Source organism: Callorhinchus milii, unplaced genomic scaffold, assembly GCF_018977255.1.
Source record: "Callorhinchus milii isolate IMCB2004 unplaced genomic scaffold, IMCB_Cmil_1.0 Scaffold2, whole genome shotgun sequence".
In the NCBI taxonomy this organism is placed as follows: domain Eukaryota; kingdom Metazoa; phylum Chordata; class Chondrichthyes; order Chimaeriformes; family Callorhinchidae; genus Callorhinchus; species Callorhinchus milii.
In genome coordinates this window covers 61,912,274-61,934,267 of record NW_024704743.1, presented here as the reverse complement: position 1 = coordinate 61,934,267, position 21,994 = coordinate 61,912,274, and the positions used below count along the sequence as shown (strand labels likewise).

Genomic DNA, 21,994 nt, shown 5'->3' with positions numbered 1-21,994 from the left:
CTGACCTTCTTGTCTAGGCTGTAGGCAATGACGGCTGATGTTGGCTTAATGATGATGAGCCTGGTGATCACTCTGGCATCTTTGGTCATCCAATGCTTGGAGTTTTTAAAGTAAGGCTTGTGACGATTTTGTTACCCGTCCCCCACCTACCAACCTCTGGCTTCACAGCCTGTAAAAGGCTTCTGCCTATGCTTTAAGGCAATGGTGGCCAACCCATGGCCCGCGGGCTGGAAGTGGCCTGCCGAATATTCACACTAATCTCGGTAAGTCTGTTTTAAATCAATGTTTTGTTTCCAGTAGCTACAGGGTGGCGATGTTCATGGTGTGGCCGTAGATCAAGAAATATTCAATCAAGAAAATTTATTTGATTGGCCGATCAAAAAGGTTGGCCACCACTGCTTTAAGGTAAACTCTGTGAAACACTTTGAAGTGTTTCAACCTAATAAGTCATTACATCAAATGCAAGGATCATTATATGGATCTGAAACTTTGTGACTAAATGGGCCAAAAGTTCCTTTTTCAATTAAATTTCAGCTTTTTTTTACAATCTTATTAAACAGGGTTGTCGTTTTTAAATTGCTTCCTTGATAAATATCATATATTGGAGGGAGGGAACAAGTTGTACAAAAGTAAAACTTTACCAGGGATTTTAAAGCTGCTAGTCAATCCTTCCAGATTGAAATCGAAAACCGGCCTGAAATCATAATGCAATACTAATAAAAAATGCTTAAAAATAACTAATAATTGTTGAACATGCTACGGGAAGAGGAACAGGATTAATGGTGTATTAATAATAATAATACATTCATCTGATATAGCACCTTATCACATCTTCTAGATGTCTCAAAGCACTTCACAGGATATACTGTAAAGTGAATTGACTGTATTTTGTGGGTAAAACGCGGCAGCTAAGTGTGCACAACAATATCCCACACATAGTGTTTAAAATTTAAAATTCTGCAAGCCAGAATCCCACCACACATGTAGACAATTCCAAATTTTTAAATTTATTCTATTTATTTAAAATTCACTTTTATTCATTTTAATACTCAATGCATAAGGCTAACAATAATTCCAATGTGACAGTCAGTATTGGGGAACACAATTGAAGATTGAACACCTTGCCTTGCGTGCCAATGCAGGCTTGATGGGCCAAATGGCCTTCTTTTGTGCTGTAAATTTCTTTGAACTTATATATGAGCCGGGTAACAATTTAGATGCCCTATGGTAAATGGTTAGTGCTGAGATATCCAAAATTCTCAAACAGGAGACTAAATAAATCAAGCAAATTCTTGTTCCAGCACTTTCGTGAGATAATTAACTAAGCTTTCTTTCAGACAGGTATTTTGGAGTCAAGGAAATCTGCACTTGAGGGCTTTTTTAGAAAAACATGAATTGTATAAAAAAATGAATTTGAGTAGTTTAAGATAATAATGCTTCCAAAGCGGTTGCAATTTATGTTTGCCACCTGCATCCCAATAGATACTCTGCTGAACCTGATAAATTTCAGATTCAGCAGAGTATCTATTTACAATGGAAGTCTGAATAGAAAATTGATAAGCTGTCAACTGCTTGTTTTGTTTCTGAATTGATTTGCAGATACTACTGTGCTAACAATATAAGTTACAGGTCAAGATTACTGTGTGGCAACCATTTACTACAAATACGTGAATTAGTTATACAGAGCAAAACGGATGAATTAAGTGTACATTGTAAGTGATGACTGCACATTTCACTTGCAAAACTGAAACCAAATACTACTTTGCTGGTCTGGGCATTCTATTGTTTGAAAAACATCAAACCACTTTTTAGAGAGAAAAGAACACATTGCTGTGTTCTGTAATTTAGAAATTATAAATTGCTGTGATGTTTGACAGTCAACAAGCATTAATATATGTGTATTTTGTACTTTCTCTGTAATGTACTTTGTCAATTTCTCAAGACTGCTAAAGTTGATGATGTAATGGTAAAACACTACATAAGAGGATATTATTCACAGCTGAATAAACAGGAAATAAAATGTTAGCAATGAGGCAAGTGGTGTTTCAATTCATCTATTGGGTACTCACTGCCTCAAATATGTACTTAGTCAGGATTCTAATAAGAAGAAAGACCACATCAAGCACTGAAAACATTGGTCCTCAATGGTAGGTTTTGTCAGGTCTTAGCTGGATTGTTAGATGGAGCAGAGGTTTCTGCTCGCAGCAGCCCCGGGAGAGTTACTATCAGGACCTCACATCTCCACATTCTTGTTGGCTCCAAGTGATCTTACCAGTGACAGTGGAGATATTTGCCAGTTTGATGGAGACAACTATCTTTGTGGTGATGGGTCTAAAATGTGGGATCTTTGAAAAATAAATGCTATCCATTCCTGAATGTGTCTCAGAATGACCCATTTATCCTGTGGAGTCCTGCAACTCAGTGGTTAGAGCACTCGCCTCACAAGTGAGAGACCTGGGTTTGATTTCTGACAGGGCGAAATGTTGGGCAAGTTTCCTTACATGGTTCTGTTTACCTAGTAGTTAGTAGGAACCAGTTGTTAGTTGATTGGTGGATTATTTTTCCAGGGATAATAATCCTAAAAAAAAGAATAATAATTTGGTCACTCAATCCACGACCGTTTGTGAGACATTCCTGTGCGCAATTGGCTGCTGCGTCTCGCCCACAAATATAGTCAATTCACTTTACAGTATATTCTGTGAAGCGCTTTGAGTCATCTAGAAGACGTGAAAATTGCTATAGCAAATGCAAGGATTATTATTATCAGAGCTTCACATGGATGTCAATCGCATTAGCGACTTCTGTGCAGCCAAAAGAGGCTCCTGGTGACTGAGGTTTGGCCTGATACACATGCCAGTACTCCATAGTATTTGTTATTTACAAATCAATTTGCAATTATCTAAACCTCTCCCTCTTGTTGATGTTAATTTAGAATCGCCGGCAAACAAATAAAGTCAGTGTTTACAAACACACAAATTACTTTCTAAATCAATCAGAATTTGAGTGGTGACTAAAATCGTTTTTCCAACAATTTGTCTTTTCTGCTCTACAGGCATCATACTTCTTATTCTTTGTACTGGGGTATATATGGTTCAGCAGGAATCATTAACTATAATAATAATATATAATAATCCTTGCATTTGATATAGCACTTTTCACGTCTTCTCGACGTCTCAAAGCGCTTCACAGAATAGACTGTAAAGTGAATTGACTGTATATTTGTGGGTGAAACGTGGCAGCCAATTGCGCACAGCAATGTCCCACAAACAGTCATGGATTGAAAATTATCAATTTATTATTGTTTTGTTTTGGAGGGATTATTATTAGGCGTATGGAGTAAGGAAACTTGCCCAAGGTTTCGCCCTCTGCCTGGAATTGAACCCAGGTGTCTCGCTTGCAAGGTGAGTGCTCTAACCACTGAGCTACAGGACTCCACTCTCCGGTATCTTGCTCGATTATTTCTACATGCGCCTTGACAGGGAGTTTTGGCAGCCGATTTGTCAATGGGGGACATTTCAACCGGTTCCAAAGAGTCTTCCTCCACCACATCCCAAACACACAGCATCTTCTTGTAGTTCTGGTTCAGAAATAATTGCAACCCTGGTTGAGGCTGATTATAATTGTTGCAGAAACTGAAGTGAACATCCTTTCCTTGGCACAGACTGCAGACCTTGCAGGCTGCCTCGGATAAAAACATGACTATTATATTTATCACATTTGGTTTTGTATGAATTTGCACATTTGGTTTTGCATGAATTTGAGTGGTTTAATGCCATATAAAATCAGATAACTTTGAGAATTCTACTTTGCTCTGCACTGACTGTAATTGTAGGCAAACTTGGTTGCCAATTTGCACACAGCAATGTTCCACAAAAATTCATGAAGTGAATGACCAATTTAATCTGGGGGACTGTTCAGGATATGGGGGAAATTTGCTTCTTTTTCATAGTGCCATGGGATCTTCAACATCCACCTGAACAGGCAGATGGAACCTCTATTTAATTTCTCATCCGAATAACAGCACATCCAACAATGCAGCACTACCCAAACACTACACCTTAGGCAGTGAGTTTCAAGTCCCAACATGAGTCTTGAACCCATAATCTTTATCCCACAACCTAATCCACAAATTAGATATAGATCTAAATATAAGATTAATTCGACAGGTAATTAACTTTATTAGATTAGGATACAAAGCCAAATGCTGGTGATAGAGGGAACTTTACAATTGCTTATTTACATGTGCATTCAATAACATTATGAAGGTATGTCTTGGCTGATAAAGCATTTTATGGAGCATTTACACTGCAGTACCTGAAGGTGTTCCATAATATCCTCAGTTACTAATACTGAGAAATTCTGTCTGTCCATATTGCAAAGATTCACAGAGGATGAAATTGGAAGGCTTTCAAAATAGATTTGGTGTGACATGGAAGGCATGAAATATTTCCACAACTTTGTAAAACAACAACAAAATTACATTTATAGAGCGCCTTTCACATCGGGAGGACATCCTAAAGCACTGAACAGTCAGGTTTTGGGGCCCGAGAATGGGGGAGGGGTGATGTAGGGGTGAGGGAAGGCAGAGAGGTGGGAGGGAGACGAAAGGCACGGTCGAAGAGAAGGATCTTGAGACCAGCCTTGAAGGAGGCAAGGGAGGAAGCGAGGTGAAGGGACCGTGGGATGGAGTTCCAGAGTGTGGGGACAGAGAGGTTGAAAGCCCGGACACCAATGGTAAAACAAATCACTGAGTTCAAACATCCCAAACTTGCACATGTTGTACTGCTCAATACTCACTACCTCCTAATGGCTCAAATGTTGTTAAAGTGTTCATTTCTTTCTCAGTCTCTTGGTGATTCCTCGGAAGACATGGGATTAACTTCCACATGTAGATAGATAACTCCCAAATCTATTTTTCTACTTCCACTCTTGATTCCAGGTCCACTGATGTTCTGTTCTCTTGCCTGTCATACATCAAATGCAAGGATTATTATTATTATCAAGCCTTGAGGTTGGTTGACATCCAATGCAGTGCTGTGTGTCCATCGCGGAGGACTGTCCTTTGGATGAGATGTTAAACTGAAATCCTGTCTGCTTGCTCAGATAATGTTAAAGCTGGCACTATTTGAAAATAGGAAGGAGTTTCTCCTGTTGTCCTGGCCAACAATCCCCCAAATAAAATTGGTCACTCACTTCATGACTGTTGGTGGGACATTGCTGTGTGCAACTGGCAGCCATGTCCCACCCACAAAATATACAGTCAATTTACTTTACAGTATATTCTGTGAAGTGCTTTGAGATGTCTCAAAGACGTGATAATGCGCAATATCAAATGCAAGGATTGTTATTATTATCTCTCTCATCTTCTACTCCTCTCTTCTGCTTGCCCATCTGCTCAGCTGTCTTGGGTTTGATGCACATCCCTGCCATCCCTGCAGGATTCTCAATGTAAACCATCAAGACCCAGTTTTTCTTAGCATTATTGCAGTGAACAGAACAAACTTTTGATACTTGTATTCAGGCTAGAAGTTTCAAAGCACTCATCAAGATAAGTCAACGGTGCCCAATGAGCGAGATACCACGGAAATAAGTCATCTGATCAATATGTCTCTGAGACATTAATGTGCCACCTGCCATATGATTACCTTATGGTTGAATAGAAAGATTAAATCAAAATCTGAAACCAAAAAAGGAGCATTTATTGCTCAAAAGATAGATGATAAAAATAAATGTCAAGTTAAATAGAATGAATATAGAGAATCAATAAAAATGGAGATTAGAAAGGCTGGGAGTATGTGAGAAAAAATATATGCCATGTTTTGCCCACAAAATATACAGTCAATTCACTTTACAGTATATTCTGTGAAGTGCATTGAGACGTCTTGATGATGTGATAAGGTCCTATATCAAATGCATGGATTATTATTATTACTGTATCATTATTATATTTGAAGATAAAGATCCTAATTTCAGAATTGACCATGGAATAATAAAGGTACATTAACCTTTGTCCCAAATCCAATACTTAAACATTCAAAATAAAGTTAAATATAAATTATTGATTAGAAGTAATATTTGGAAAATATGGGCAAAGCAGAAACAATGTTTTTACAATATTATTCTGGTTATTTTAGTATATGTGCTTCATCAGTATATCCTTATTACTACATTCCTGATGTCTCAACAGACTAACAGGTTCAACAGTAGCATTAATGGCCTTTGCAAATTCAGTTTCTGAGCTAAGGTAGTTAGCCAGAAAGCACAGAAAATCCCCAAAGCTTCTGGAAGTGAATGGGTTAATTTTTGAGTATGTACTTATTACTAAGATTGCAATTAAACAGTGACTGAGAAACACATACAGTGCTTCATTATGTCACTGGACCTATGCCATACAGAGGATACAGCATAACCCTACACATCCACTTTTAAATTAAGTAGTAGAGAACTCTATTGTTTCTGAGGAATCCTTCCACAAACAGAAAGGCTTAGAGCTGAAGAGTTCCCACTGGGAAACATCCTGTTCCATTGTGATGCTCTCTCTGCAATCATATCCTTAGCATTTGCTCAGAGTGGGATTTGAAACTGAGGAATCAATCAGGTCTGTAACCAGTAAACATAGGAACAGGAGGAGGCCCTTCAGACCTTCGAGCCTGTTCCGCCATTTAATTAGATCTGTACCTCAACTAATCCTTTCAATTCCAATTTCCCGCTTTCTCCCCGTATCCCTTAATACCCTGACCTACTAAAAATCTATCTACCTCACTCTTGAAGGTGTGGATGGATCCAGTATCCACAGCCTTTTAGGGGAGAGAATTCCATGATTTTTCACTGAAATGGTGGAAAACAAAACGGTTCACAGAACATTCACACGAATGTCCAGAGCATACAAAATTATAAATGTACCATATTATTCTGAAAAATTGAAATTGGTGTTAACCTGGTAAGGAGGCACCTTGGATGAAATCTGACACTCTTTCCTTTTTTTCATTAAAAAATAATTATTTTAATTGTCCACCTCTTTAAGGTCTAACCCTGAATTGCTGTGTGCAAGATGGCAACATTTACAGTGTTACAATGTTTTATTTCAGAAAAGTAAAACTAACAGGGTAGCTCTCACAGCAAGACTGACACCAAACTCCCACAATGTTCGATTTAAATGTCAGTAACGCAGCTGTAATGAACAATGTAACCAGTAAGTGTCACCAACACCACTTCCCTTATATGAAAAAATAAATTCAACGTCTCTGAGTTCATTTTGCTGAATTTTCATTTTTTTTAAAAAATGCTAATGACTACCGTGAGAAAAGTTAGTGAACCCCAGCCAGGAAGATAAATTAAACATGAGTGGAAACAATGGTTATTGTTTCACAGCTGCTTCAACATTGAGCTGTGAGTTCATTCTGTTCCCTCACAATGTTCTGCTCATTTAACTTCTCTCAAAAATGCCAAGAGTACGAAATCAAAAGGTTTTCCATCAGATGAGATAACATCATGCATAATAAGCATTTAGTTGTAATAGAAAGAAATCGAGGAAAAAGAGACAATAAGGTGTGTTGATCAGCTGAATAAACTTATGGGGAGGTGGTGGCGAGGGAAGACTTCCTTGATCCTTGTCACTGATAATGTCCATGACCTCCCTCACTGTATGCCAGGCTTGTGCTCGCTACTTGTGCTAGGCCCTCCAACTGCATATGACTCAGTTTAAAATTTGACTACACACGCTTGCAATTTATTATATGAATACGTTGCACTGTACACCTACAGAATTCTTTTAACNTTTTTTTAAAATGAAGTGCACTGATGGTTAAAAACAATTCTTTAAATGTTACATTTCTAAATATTTCTAAAGGAAATACAGCATTGTGTAACCTTTACAAATGCTATTTTCATTCCAACTGCTTGTATCAATAAATTGCAAAATACTGCAGATGCTAGAAATCTGAAAACAAAACCAGAAGTGGCGAGGAACACTCAGCAGGTCAGGCAGCATCTATGGAGAAAGGAAAGTGAGGCAAAATACTGCAGATGCTAGAAAACAATAACAGTTCTGAAAACTTTGTCAGTTCTGACGAAGGGTCATGGACCAGAAACATTGATTCATTTTCCTTTCTCCATAGATGCTGCCTGACCTGCTGAATGTTCCCAGGTGCTTCTGTTTTTGCTTGTATCAATTGTTAAATTAACATGCATTTCAACAAACTTTGTATAGCGCCGTTCACATCAGTTCCAAAGTGCTAGACAGTCAGGGTTATGACCAAACTGGAGATTGGGATCAACAACAACAACAACAACAAGATTCCATTTATTGAGCGCCTTTCTCGTCGGGAGGACGTCCCAAGGCGCTGTACGGTTGGGTCAGGACCCGAGCAGGGGGAACATGGTCAGGGTGAGGGGAGGGAAGGGAGGGAGCGAGGAGGGGGGAAATGGTCAGGGTGAGGGGAGGGAAGGGAGGGAGCGAGGAGGGGTTAGAGAGTCGAGACGGGAGCTGAAGGCTCGGTCAAAGAGAAAGGTCTTGAGACCGGCCTTGAAGGAGGAAAGGGAGGAGGCGGTGAAGGCACTGGGGGATAGAGTTCCAGAGCCTCGGGGCTGAGAGGCTGAAGGCCCGGCCACCGATAGTAGGGCGGTTGGGGCGGGGGATGTGGAGCAGACCGGAGCCAGAGGAACGGAGGGTACGGGCGGGTAAGTAGGGGGATAGTAGGTCAGAGAGGTAGGAGGGAGCAAGGCCGTGAATGGCCTTGTAGGTGAGGATGAGGATCTTGAATTGGATCCTCTGGGGGATGGGGAGCCAGTGGAGGCGAGCGAGGGTGGGAGTGATGTGGTCCCGAAGCCTGGTGCGGGACAGTACACGAGCTGCAGAGTTCTGAATGACCTGCAGCTTGTGGAGGGAGGTGGCGGGAAGGCCGGCGAGGAGAGAGTTCCCATAGTCCAGCCTTGAGGTGATAAAGGCGTGGACCAGAGTTTCAGCAGCGTGAGGGGTGAGGTAGTGCCGTAGTCTGGCGACATTCCGGAGGTGATGGAAGGCGGTGCCAGTTGTGGCGCGGATATGGGGGAGAAAGGACAGCTCAGGGTCGAACAGAACCCCGAGGTTCCAGACTGGCTTTGAGAGGTGGAGAGTGCAGCCTTGGATGCTGATCAGGAGGGATCTGGAGGGTAGGGGTAGGAGGGTGACCGAAGTCAGAGTAGAAGAGGAAAGTCTTGAGATGGGGCTTGAAGGAGTCAAGGGAGGGGGAGGTGAAGGGAACTGTGGGGTGGTGTTCAAAAGAATGGGGGCAGAGAGGCTGAAGGCTCAACTGCTGATGGTGGGGGACATGGGCCAGACCAGAGCCCGCTGAGCGGAGGGAACGGATATGATCAGCATGGAGTTAGCAGATCACAGAGGTAGGGAGGAGCAACGCTGTGGATGACTTTGAAAGGGAGGACAAGGATTATTAACCCTATCCTCTGGGGAATGGGGAGCCAGTGGAGCCGGGCAAGGATGATAGGGTCACAGAGCCTCGTGTGTGAGTGGACATGAGCTGCCAAGTTTTGAATAATCTGCAGTTTATGGAGGGAAGAGTAGGGAAGATCGACAAGCAGGGAGTTAGCCTAATCAAGCATGGAATGTGATGAATGTGTGGATGAGGGTCTCGTGGCCTGAGGGGAGAGCCAGGCAATGTTGCAGTGGTGGGGGAAAGCAGAACGGGTCATGGCAAGGATGTGGGGTTTGAACGACAATTGAGAGTCAAACAAGACGGCAAGGTTCTGTACTGGGTCAGTGAGGTATACAGTGCATCCATGGATGGTGATGCTGTCAGGGCCCAAGGTGTAGAGGCACTGATGGGAGCCAAGCAGGAGGGTCTCGGTCTTTTTGACATTTGGTTTTGTGGAGAAAGTTAGCTCTCATCCAGAACTGGTTCAGAAGTAGTTGTGCATGGCAATATGATAATCAAACTATTAGATGTGTTTGCAGTGACGTGTCAGTATGCAGCAATGGTTAAAAAATAGAATCAGTAAAGGTGCAGTGTTAAATATTTACTATTGAGGAAATGATAATAGAAATGGGAGGATCTGCCCTCTTTTCCAGGATGTTGTTGTGCAACACAATTGTTGCTTCAAGGGACAGGAATGAATTATCAATGGTTCCTGTTGTGCCAAACAATTACTAGGTTAAAGCAAAGCCAGTAGAGTAAACATTTGGTACTGCCTTTTACCTTTAGGGGATAAATGAAAATCAAACAATGTGCAGCTAATATAATGATGTATATCAGTGAGGAAAGCTATTAAAATAATTAAATGCCATTACTATTTTAAGTGAATGAATGCTTGGAAAGTTTGATCCTCAGCAGAACCAGTCTTGGCTGAACAAAACATCCTTGTGACAATATGTCCTAACTTTCATTTTGTGTTAGGGAAACTTCATTAATAAGAAGCAAAGTATAAATAAAGTAAATGTCACAATCCTCGCAGCTTCATTTATTGTGCAAAATTTCAAATTGTAGATCATTATAATGACACATTTAAAGAAGAATATGCTAACTCTAACAAGTCGTTTTCCATGATATAAGAAGCAAAATTCTATTCCAGGCAAAATACCACCTCAGCAAGAAAACATTATCTGAAGTGGATAAAGTAACCATCAGCTAATAACCAATTTGAACAGTAAAAACAATGATTGACAGACAGTTTTTTTATTATCCTGGAACTTTATTATCTCTATTGTCCAAGGTACGATCTTGAGACTTACTGAAAATGGTTAACAAAAATAACATAACCCAGCACCTTGAGACCCTCTCCCAACATAATGTAATTTTGTGTTGTATTATATATCTATATATAAATATATATATTTACCTAGCAGTAAGTAGGAACCTGGTCGATTGGTGGATAATTTTTCCGGGGTTAATAATTCCTTCAAAAAAAAAATAATAATGAATTGGTCACTTCAATCCACGACTGTTTGTGGGACACAATTGGCTGCCGCGTTTCACCCACAAAATATACAGTCAATTCACTTTACAGCATATTCTGTGAAGCGCTTTGAGACATCTGGAAGATGTGATAAAGCACTATATCAAATGCAAGGATTACTATTATATATACAGGGTGATCAAAAAGTCTTATTTTTCAGCTATCCAATTATCTAACAAAAAAATCATAATTTCTTTAAGACTTATTAGACATTGTAATGTATCACAACATTTTGGTTACCCTGTATATGGGTGTGCAAGAAGAGAATTTACAACTTAATGGGGAGATGTTTTATTCATGGACACAAACTTACACAGAGTGATCCTATAATCTCTAGATATAATTTCAGAAGAAGCCACACCTTATTGTCAGATTGTTCCCTTTTCCATGGACAAAAGTAAGATCAAAACTTTTAAATTGCACAACCAGAACCTGTTTTATGAGTACTTGGCCCCATTAGAAAATAATTATATCTTGGAAATTTCGTGGGGAAATCCGAAAAGAACTTCTGTCAATCAAAACCCTCTCATTCTTCAGCTGAGTCCCAAAGGCAGCAATGTTATATAGTTCCATTCTGATGATTAGAAAGCAAGGCCACACCTGTGAAATTAAATAATATTAAGCATTTTTTAAAAAGCAAATTAGGAATTAAAAAAACAATTCTGCAGAATTATAAACCCAAATTTGTGCCAATGAGATACAGAATAAAAAATTAGAGGCCCATATAATTGCTAGAATTAGCCACCTGTACAATTGTTGGAATTTAGGTACCTGATTTACAAGGAGACCGTTTCAATAGGTTTTCAGGGGAGACCGTATTGAAACATTCATAATTCTAAAGTGTAGCGATGAACTGGAGCCTAATGGAATCTAATAATGTATTTCATATGGTCAAAAATCTAGAATATGGATGCACAGATTCACTCTTAGATGAGGGTAGATGACTAACAATTTCAGACTTATGACCCCTCACAGAGAGTTAAAAATTTAATATTATTAAATTATTATTAATTATTATTACTATTAAAAATAATAGTAATAATAATAATCCTTGCATTTAATATAGCGCTGTAAGATTCTATGAAAAGAAAATGTTTTGCCCTCCCAGAGTCTGTTCACATGAATACCTTTGGCAAATTACTGTAGCGTGGGAGAATAGCTGAGGATTTGACCGACCTTAATTCACAACAGACAACACGTTTTAAATTGTTGGTTGCATCAATATTTTAAATAAATGAGGAAATAAAGTTATTGGAATTATATTTCAGTAACAAAGACAAGATTTTAACATGTAAAACAAACCCCCATTGATGGTGTGCTATATCTCGCAAGAGTCTGTCTCATCTCATTGCAAAAGCTATGTTTTATCTTACCTTCTTGTCCTATCAATTAGCACTGTCAAGAAATACATGAATCTGAAATGTAAAAAAATTATTTAGTATCAACCATGGAAAGATAAAATCTAGACATAGGCAAATTTAGTGACAATCAAAGAAAACACACATATACAATAATAATATAATATAATAATAATCCTTGCATTTGATATAGCGCTTTTCACGTCGGGAGGACGTCCCAAAGCGCTTCACAGAACACACTGTAAAGTGAATTGACAGTATATTTGTGGGCGAAAGCGGCAGCCAATTGCGCACAGCAATGTCCCACAAACAGTCGTAGATTGAAAATGAACAATTTATTATTGTTTTTGTTTTTGGAGGGATTATTATTAGGCTCTGTGTGGAGTAAGGAAACTTATAACTGAATATTACAAATGCAAAATGATTCAAATTAAATAGAAATTATGTAAAACAGAAATTGAAACACAATCATAGGTACAGTTGGGGGGCTCAATCGACAACTCAAATTTCATTTTTGTTGTTCATGTTTTGTTTTTGTCAGCTAATGGTGTCCATCACAACTCAAGAGGGACATTGTCCTTTAGGACCATATTGAGAAGGGACGAAAAGCACTCTGGTCATTCTCTTCTCTCTTCAATAATGGTAAAATCCCAAAGCAGGCTAAGCTTGTGGAGAATAAGATGTATGTCAAAATAGTTCTTCATGGTTACAAGTTCCTGTACAAGCAGTGGAGTTTCTCCATCCTATTTGTGAAGTTCAGGACAAACACCAAGTAATCAGATGTATTTGTGTTAAAACGAGGAAGTGGCCTTAGAGAGGAGGGCTCAAGGAGGCGGTTGGTCTCCTCTCCTTCTCTTTGATTTCCCTTCCTCCTCTTGGCTCAGTACTTGATTTCTCTGATACAAGTTGTCCACTGGCCAAAACAAAATCAGCAGAGTTTTTGTTCTCAGATGCTAATCGCAAGCTGTGATTAATTTTGAAAGTAGCTCTAGACAAGAGCAAAATCTCAGCTGCTACTTTAGGAAACAAATGCCTTGTTTATACTGTTGGAAGCAAAGTGTAAAGGCTTCCTTCAATACAATGATGTGGAGTACGAAGTCTGATTTATATCTCCCGCTCTCTCTTGTATTGGTCGGGGACTGTTTTGCTTTATTGCTATTAAAGAGCTGTTCTTGTAAAATCAGAACTATGGGCCAATAAGAGCTTTCAAAGAGTCTTTGGAGAGTAAAACCAGACTTGGTTATCACAGTTGCATTTTTATTGCTGTGGTGTGACTCACAGTAATGCTGAAACCTCCTCCCCATTGCAGCAAGGCTCTTGTGGAATGCTCTTGGTTGAATTGTGCTCCCAAACCCAGATTTATACTGCATTACAGAGCAGCAATTTGATGCAAAAATGCACAGAATATAAAATTGTGGCTCTTAAGCAACATACAAGAATGAGAAGTATGCGCTCATGCAAAATGTAAAGTTGGGTTGGGCAGGAGGAGGCAGATAATGAACTGATGGGTTAAAGCAATGGCAAAAAGGGAGGAGGATTCATATTGTTTCTTACTTACCTTAGTTGAAGGCCAAACATTGCTCACCTTTGACGAGGTGACACAAAATGACTGGTGTAAATTTCAGCCGCAGTCCATCAATTAAACAAACAAATTCATAACCGCAGCATAAACTAATGAATTATTATTGGCAACCCAGGAGGATGAGCGAGCCCTAAATGTAGTTTGCCTGGCTCTATAAGGATTAAGAGTGTGCCTAGAAAAAAAACCTTCTTTAATTTTATCTTATGTATGGAACAAGCTCCCAAGGGAGACAGTGGAAGTAGAACGTGTTGATTCTTTCAAAAGCAAATTAGATAGATTTCTTTTAGGACATACAACAACAACAAGATTACATTTATAGAGCGCCTTTCACGTCGGGAGGACATCCCAAGGTGCTGAGGTAGGATTCCCCATTATCAATTCTGATATTAATTCTCACTATTAATGAATCTTGTTGCAAAATGCTGCTTTTTCGATCCTTTAAGTCATTCCTCACTACAGATCTATCAGATTTGTCACATATCGTGTTCTTTCCTCCTCTTTGATGTTCCAGTTGTACAGTGACGTGAACAATGTCTTGCAGGACTATCTTTGTAACACTTGTTAAATGTTCCCGTGAAACAGTGCTCAAGTCACTGCTGACACAATTCTTGCGGGCTTCTGAGAAAGGGAAAAACATATTTAAATACCTGTATTGCCACTGGTGAGGCCACTTTGGGAATAATTGTGTGCAGTTTGAGGCATCTTGCCCTCAAAAGAATGTTAAAGCATCGCAAATGGTTCAGAGAAAAGCAGCAAAGGATGATTGTGGGATTAAATTATAAATCTAAATTATGCAGGGGAACCTGCAGAACAACAACAGAGCCGGTTGTTATACTGTATTTTGTTTAAGAGTGGGTGAGTGAAGTCCAAGATATTATATAATGTATGTGAATATTTGAAAGGAGCTGGGTGGTGGGTCAAATGGGCTTCTGTAATTTCCTACAGCAGTAATTGGTTTCAGGAACCAAATGAGAAGACGGTGGAAATGACAATATACCATCTTCGAATCACTTTAAACTGAACAAACTTCAATCAGGAGTAACACACCCCAGATAAAGAGTGGAATGCTTTGACAAGTCTGCTGTTACACACCCTGGGGTGTCTGGACTCACTTCACTAGTTAGTCAGTCACATTCTCGTCAGCCTCTGATAGTCATTCAAGACCCCCAGGTTTTACTGAAAAACTAACTTCTTTATTCCGTTGCAGTTTCTTCCGCCTCACCCCCCGCTGTTCTCCTCAGTCTGCTGCACTTTACCAGAGAAAAATGCCTTTCACATTGTTAGCATGTAACTGTCAACACCCAACCAACTGCGCCTCCTGCTCTCTCTCACACACAGACACAGACACAGTCTCTCTCTCTCTCACACACACAGACACAGATACACACACCGACACAGTCTCTCTCACACACACACAGATACACACACACAGTCTCTCTCTCACACAGATACGCACACAGGCAGTCTCTCTCACACACACAAACACAGTCTCTCACACAGTCTATCTCTCACACACACCGACACAGTCTCTCTCACACACACGCACAGACACAGTCTCACACACACACAGTCTCTCTCTCACACAGACACAGACACAGTCTCTCTCTCTCTCACACACAAACACAGTCTCTCACACAGTCTATCTCTCACACACACCGACACAGTCTCTCTCACACACACGCACAGACACAGTCTCACACACACACAGTCTCTCTCTCACACAGATACGCACACAGGCAGTCTCTCTCACACACACAAACAGTCTCTCACACAGTCTATCTCTCACACACACCGACACAGTTTCTCTCACACACACACAGTCTCTCACAGTCTATTTCTCACACACACCAACACAGTTTCTCTCACACACGCACGGACAGTCTCTCTCACACACACACAGACACACACACAGACACAGTCTCTCTCACACACACGCACACAGTCTCTCTCTCTCACACACACAGACACAGTCTCTCTCTCTCACACACACAGATACACACACAAGCACAGTCTCTCATACACACAGACACACACACAGACACAGTCTCTCACACACACACAGATACACACACAAGCACAGTCTCTCATACACACAGACACACACACAGACACAGTCTCTCACACACACACAGATACACACACAAGCACAGTCTCTCATACACACAGACACACACACAGACACAGTCTCTCTCTCTCACACACACAGATACACACACAAGCACAGTCTCTCATACACACAGACACACACACAGACACAGTCTCTCACACACAGGCACAGACAGTCTCTCTCACACACACAGACACACGCAGACACAGTCTCTCTCACACACACAGATACACACACAAACACAGTCTCTCACAGATACATACACAGACAGTCTCTCTCACACACAGTTTCTCTCTCTCACACACACACATACAAACACAGTCTCTCACACACAAACATAGTCTCCCAGACACAGTCACACACACAAAGACACAGTCTCTCTCACACACACAGTCACACACACACAGACACAGTCTCTCTCTCTCACACAGACCCAGTGTGTGAGCCCCAGTGCGGGTGTTGGGTATTGGGTGTTGGGGCTGGGGGTGTCCGTGCAAAGTGTGGCCCCCATTGTGCGGGGCTGTAAGTCTCAGCAGCAGAGTGAGAGCTGACAGTAAGTCAACAGAAGTTGCCTGGTGAGGGTCCGCATTGACAAGCAGCTGCTGCACATCTGGGGGGCAGGGTGACTGGGGGGCAGGGTGACTGGGGGGCAGGGTGACTGGGGGCAGGGTGACTGGGGGGCAGGGTGACTGGGGTGGGCAGGGTGACTGGGGGGGGGGGGGGGCAGGGTGACTGGGGGGCAGGGTGACTGGGGGGGGGGGGGGGGGGGGGACTGGGGGCAGGGTGACTGGGGGGGAGGGTGACTGGGGGGCAGGGTGACTGGGGGGGGTGACTGGGGGCAGGGTGACTGGGGGGCAGGGTGACTGGGGGGCAGGGTGACTGGGGGCAGGGTGACTGGGGGGGGTGATGGGGGGCAGGGTGACTGGGGGGGGGGGGGGGGAGGGTGACTGGGGGGAGGGTGACTGGGGGGGAGGGTGACTGGGGGGGGGCGGGGGGCAGGGGACTGGGGGGCAGGGTGACTGGGGGGCAAGGTGACTGGGGGGCAGGGTGACTGGGGGGCAGGGTGACTGGGGTGGGCAGGGTGACTGGGGGGGCAGGGTGACTGGGGGGCAGGGTGACTGGGGGGGAGGGTGAGGGGGGGGGGGGGGGGCAGGGTGGGGGGGGGGGGGGGGGGGGAGGGTGACTGGGGGGGGGGTGACTGGGGGGCAGGGTGACTGGGGGGCAGGGTGACTGGGGGAGGGGACGGGGGCAGGGTGACTGGGGGGGGGAGGGTGGACTGGGGGGGCAGGGTGACTGGGGGGAGGGTGACTGGGGGGGAGGGTGACTGGGGGCAGGTGCGAGGGTGACTGGGGGGCAAGGTGACTGGGGGGCAGGGTGACTGGGGGGCAGGGTGACTGGGGGGGCAAGGTGACTGGGGGGCAGGGTGACTGGGGGGGCAGGGTGACTGGGGTGGGCAGGGTGACTGGGGGGGGCAGGGTGACTGGGGGGCAGGGTGACTGGGGGGCAGGGTGAACTGGGGGGGGCAGGGTGACTGGGGGGCAGGGTGGACTGGGGGGGAGGGTGACTGGGGGCAGGGTGACTGGGGGGGCAGGGTGACTGGGGGGGCAGGGTGACTGGGGGTGACTGGGGGGGCAGAGGTGACTGGGGGCAGGGTGACTGGGGGGCAGGGTGACTGGGGGGCAGGGTGACTGGGGGGAGGGTGACTGGGGGCAGGGTGACTGGGGGGGGGAGGGTGACTGGGGGGAGGGTGACTGGGGGGCAGGGTGACTGGGGGGGAGGGTGACTGGGGGCAGGGCAGGTGACTGGGGGGCAGGGTGACTGGGGGCAGGGTGACTGGGGGGCAAGGGTGACTGGTGGGGCAGGGTGACTGGGGGGGGGCGGTGACTGGGGGGAGGTGACTGGGGGCAGGGGTGACTGGGGTTCATGGGTTGACTTAAGCAGTGCCCTCTGGGATGGGAGGGACATAATCACCTCCTTGGAGGTTCTTACCAAACTGGTTTTAAAACAGAAGCTACAGGTGATAGACTTTTCTGATGTTGTCATTTATCACCCGCCTGCCTTATTACTGAGGCCGACACAACCTCTTCAGTAATATCGGGTGCACTTTTTTTTACATCTGCTTCCTTGTTTTTGTCAAGATTTTACTTTATGTCTAACAGACAGATTTTTATTGTTACATTATTTGCATGCATGTTTTGTAATTGCCTCCATTACTCAATGTTGTAGTTTACCTGAAGGCACAACTGGAAGCGTACATCAGCAACCTTCAGAGAGTGCGTCTGATTCGAACAAATAAGAGGGAAGGATTGGTACGTGCCCGTTTGATTGGTGCTACTTTTGCCACTGGAGATGTGCTTACATTTCTGGATTGCCACTGTGAGTGTGTCCCTGGCTGGTTGGAGCCACTGTTGGAGAGGTAAGATTATGTTCTGTCCTGCACAAGACTCATTATACCCTCCATCCTCCCGGCCTCACGTGGTTCCTGACACTCATTACCCCATTACTTCCATCCTTGTGAAGTTCAATACATTAATTACAACGATCCTCACAAGCTGCATATTGCCCCCATTTCTCACCAAGCTCTGTACACCTATTCTTCTGTTCTCACCAGGTTTCATAGCCCCATTACCCCCATCCTCACCAGGCTCTATAATCCTATTAACCCATCCTTAGCATGGTTCCACTAATTTCCAGTTCTCCAGCTGATCAGCAGCAAGATCCAAATCCTTCATGATCTTATCCTCCCTAATCCTGAAAGGGGGTCAGCCCTATTCTCTTGCCCGTGCTCTCTACTCTTGTGATTTAGGTCTGTGGTTTATCCTTCATTCCCTCCGTCCCATTAGATGAAAATGATTTTTATTTTTTTTAAACTCTTAGACATCACAGACAAGTTTACTCATGTGTGGCTTCGCCCCAACGCCTTAGCTGATGTCACCAGATTAGCTGATGAGACCCAAAATGGTGGGACTGCATAAGCCTAGAAATGTAACATCTAAAAATATATGCCCACAAAATATGTAGTCAGTTCACTTTACAGTATATTCTGTGAAGCGCTTTGAGACATCTCGAAGACGTGATAAGGTGCGATATCAAATACAAGGATTATTATTATTTCAGGAATGTGACTGCTGACACTTAAAGAGACAACCCTAAAGAAAGATTATGCCCAATGCACTAACCTCAGTGTACTTCATGTTCCATGAGGAAGTCTTGCTTTTTTTTGTTGACTGCAGCTAATACAATACCTGCAGTGAACACATTTGGCTCATGCTTATTATGGACTTGTAGGCCCTGTTCTATTTATTCTGGCTGGAAATGATTCCCTTCAATCAGAAGAAACAGGAAGGCAATTCAAGGTCAACATAAATTGCATTGCATGAGTGCACTGCTCTTGGGTAACCAGGCAAGGCTGGGAAGAATACTTTCTGAATGCTGGTGAAAACACACAAATCTGATCAGTAAATAGCCCCCTTTATAATATAGATATCAATATTTTTGAACATGCAAACCAGTTTCAATTGGTTTTTTTTAAGGGCAAATTTCTGTTGAGTACTTGCTCCTCAGGAATTGGACTGAGAATGCTGAAACACATTTCACATAGCCAGCAAACCACAGAAGGATTTTACCTCCTCATTCTGGGCTACATTTGAACACCGATCCTAGCGACTAGCTAGTATCCAAAATAATGATGTAGCCAGTCCTATAATTGCTTACATTAACATAAAAATGTTAAATATGCCTTTTTATGTCTTTATTGATGAATTTGCAAAGCCAGATATAAAAGTGAACATGCAAAATGATGCAATGTCAAACTTTTATGACACTGACATTCTTCTCGAGTATACCGAGAGTGCATCTGTGTACCCTTTTTGTTCTAAATTACTTTGGTGCTATTTTAAGAAAATTAATTTGATTAGAGCTACAGGTCAAACCTTAAGAAATCAATATGAATTCACTGATGATTTAGCCCTCTGGGCTGCTACTCTGTGTGAGGGGTGCTATATAAATGCAAGTTGTTGTAGTTGAATTGAAAAGGCTGAAACACTTTAAAAAATGACTAACAGAAGATATTTAACTTGACCTGATTTTATTAGATCAGTGCTCCAAGATGTTATACTGTATGAAGGGCACTGTATAAATGCAAGTTGTTATATTCATGCCTTTCTTACTCATGTTATTTTTAGAATTGGGGAGAATGAGACTGCCATTGTTTGCCCAGTCATTGACACTATCGATTGGAACACGTTTGAGTACTACATGCAGACTGGAGAACCGATGATAGGGGGATTTGACTGGCGTCTCACCTTCCAGTGGCACAGTGTGCCTGAACACGAAAGGCAGAGAAGGAAGTCGAGAATAGACCCAATCAGGTAGTAAATTGTGATTGGTATCATCTACACAGAGCTGCATGAAATTAATTCTGTTTGATATGAGCCTTTATTTAAAATGTTTAAGTGAAAGCAGCAATTTCTTTTGATCTTTTTTTAACGCTAATTCAAATAAGTACCATATCTCTCAGATCACCCACCATGGCAGGAGGATTGTTTGCTGTTAGTAGGAAATATTTTGAATATCTGGGCACCTATGACACTGGCATGGAGGTGTGGGGAGGCGAGAATCTGGAACTGTCTTTTAGGGTAAGTGTCTGCTGTTTGGTTGTGCTTTGCAGCTGTGTGTGGTGTGTGGGTGTGTTTGTGGAGAAGGAGGTCGATACTATGTCACTTGAAATTCACATGTTCACATTTTTTGACAAATATTTCAACAGGTATGGCAGTGTGGTGGCACGCTGGAGATTCACCCCTGCTCACATGTGGGCCATGTATTTCCAAAACGTGCTCCGTACGCTCGCCCAAATTTCGTCCAAAATACTGTACGAGCAGCTGAGGTGTGGATGGATGAATACAAAGTGCACTTTTACTATCGAAACCCTCAAGCTGTAAAGGTATTGAAGGATAAAGAAAGATTGATATTTATCAAGTGTAGTGACAGGCAGCTATTTTGCCTGTCACAAACGCTGCCACACAAGTGTGGCAGCTATTTTGCAGCAGGAAAATTCCATGAGCCATGAGATGCACAATTATTCTGGAAGTCCAGGATACAGGGAGGAACTTTTATTCCTTTCAGTATCTGTCAGACTGTGAACTCAAACCTTCTGACCCACAGTTGAGGGTGCTACTGACTGTGCCAAGCTTCTGTGTTTAACGTCCGTTAGTTTATTTAGGGATTCATGATAGTAATATTAATAGTTTTGTTTTAAAAAAAGTTCTGAAACAATAAATTGAGTCATGTTCCGGATTAACCAGGGTATTACATGATTTCATTTTAAGGGTTAAGTGGAGCTTTTCTGTAATATAGTAGATCTTTAAGGAAATTATGTGTTTAAAAGACTAAAACACAGCTAAGTAGTGTTCTTTCTTTCTGAAACGATTGAGATGGTAAAGTCTGGACAAAGTTATAACTGAAGTATGTGTATGCTTCCTTTGTACAATATTGTATAAAGGCACTATTTCAGATCAGTATAAGCAAACGATGACTACTTTTTATAGTGGTACTAAAACATAGTTTGGTGATAATATATGAGCCAGTTTATCTTGGAAGAACTTTGGGAAATGGAAAGTGGAATTTTGAAATGTTCTTTTCTTTAAGGAAAACTATGGTGATATTTCTGAGAGAAAATTGCTCCGAGAACGTTTAAAGTGCAACAATTTCAAATGGTATTTGGATAATGTATACCCAGAGTTGCACATTCCAGATGATCGGCTCAACTGGCATGGAGCGGTAAGCAGATGTATCTTTTATTTTTTGATGCCAGGTTTAATTTAAATATCTCAATTATGTATTCAATAATAACGCTCCTCCCTTCTAGAATGGAGCCCTGTAAATGTTTTTCAAAATAAACAAAAGTGGGGAATAAAAGAATCAGAGGCAGCTCTCAAGTTTGAGGACCACTTAAGCATAATTTTATATTATCTGCAGGATTACCCTCTACTTTAATACAAA

At 42.3% G+C, this 21,994-nt stretch overlaps 1 protein-coding gene across 1 annotated transcript in view; it reads left to right on the top strand.

Annotated features, from left to right (window-relative positions):
* The first annotated feature begins 215 nt into the window (after positions 1 to 215).
* LOC121852912 (polypeptide N-acetylgalactosaminyltransferase 4-like) overlaps positions 216 to 21,994 on the top strand; it is a 24,183-nt gene continuing 2,404 nt past the window's right edge. The window contains exons 1-9 of the mRNA XM_042346976.1: positions 216 to 263; positions 13,490 to 13,529; positions 14,470 to 14,548; positions 15,095 to 15,174; positions 18,221 to 18,410; positions 20,179 to 20,364; positions 20,514 to 20,631; positions 20,760 to 20,936; positions 21,641 to 21,772. Coding sequence (XP_042202910.1) covers positions 216 to 263; positions 13,490 to 13,529; positions 14,470 to 14,548; positions 15,095 to 15,174; positions 18,221 to 18,410; positions 20,179 to 20,364; positions 20,514 to 20,631; positions 20,760 to 20,936; positions 21,641 to 21,772 — 1,050 coding nt within the window. The remainder of the gene's footprint in view (positions 264 to 13,489; positions 13,530 to 14,469; positions 14,549 to 15,094; positions 15,175 to 18,220; positions 18,411 to 20,178; positions 20,365 to 20,513; positions 20,632 to 20,759; positions 20,937 to 21,640; positions 21,773 to 21,994) is intronic.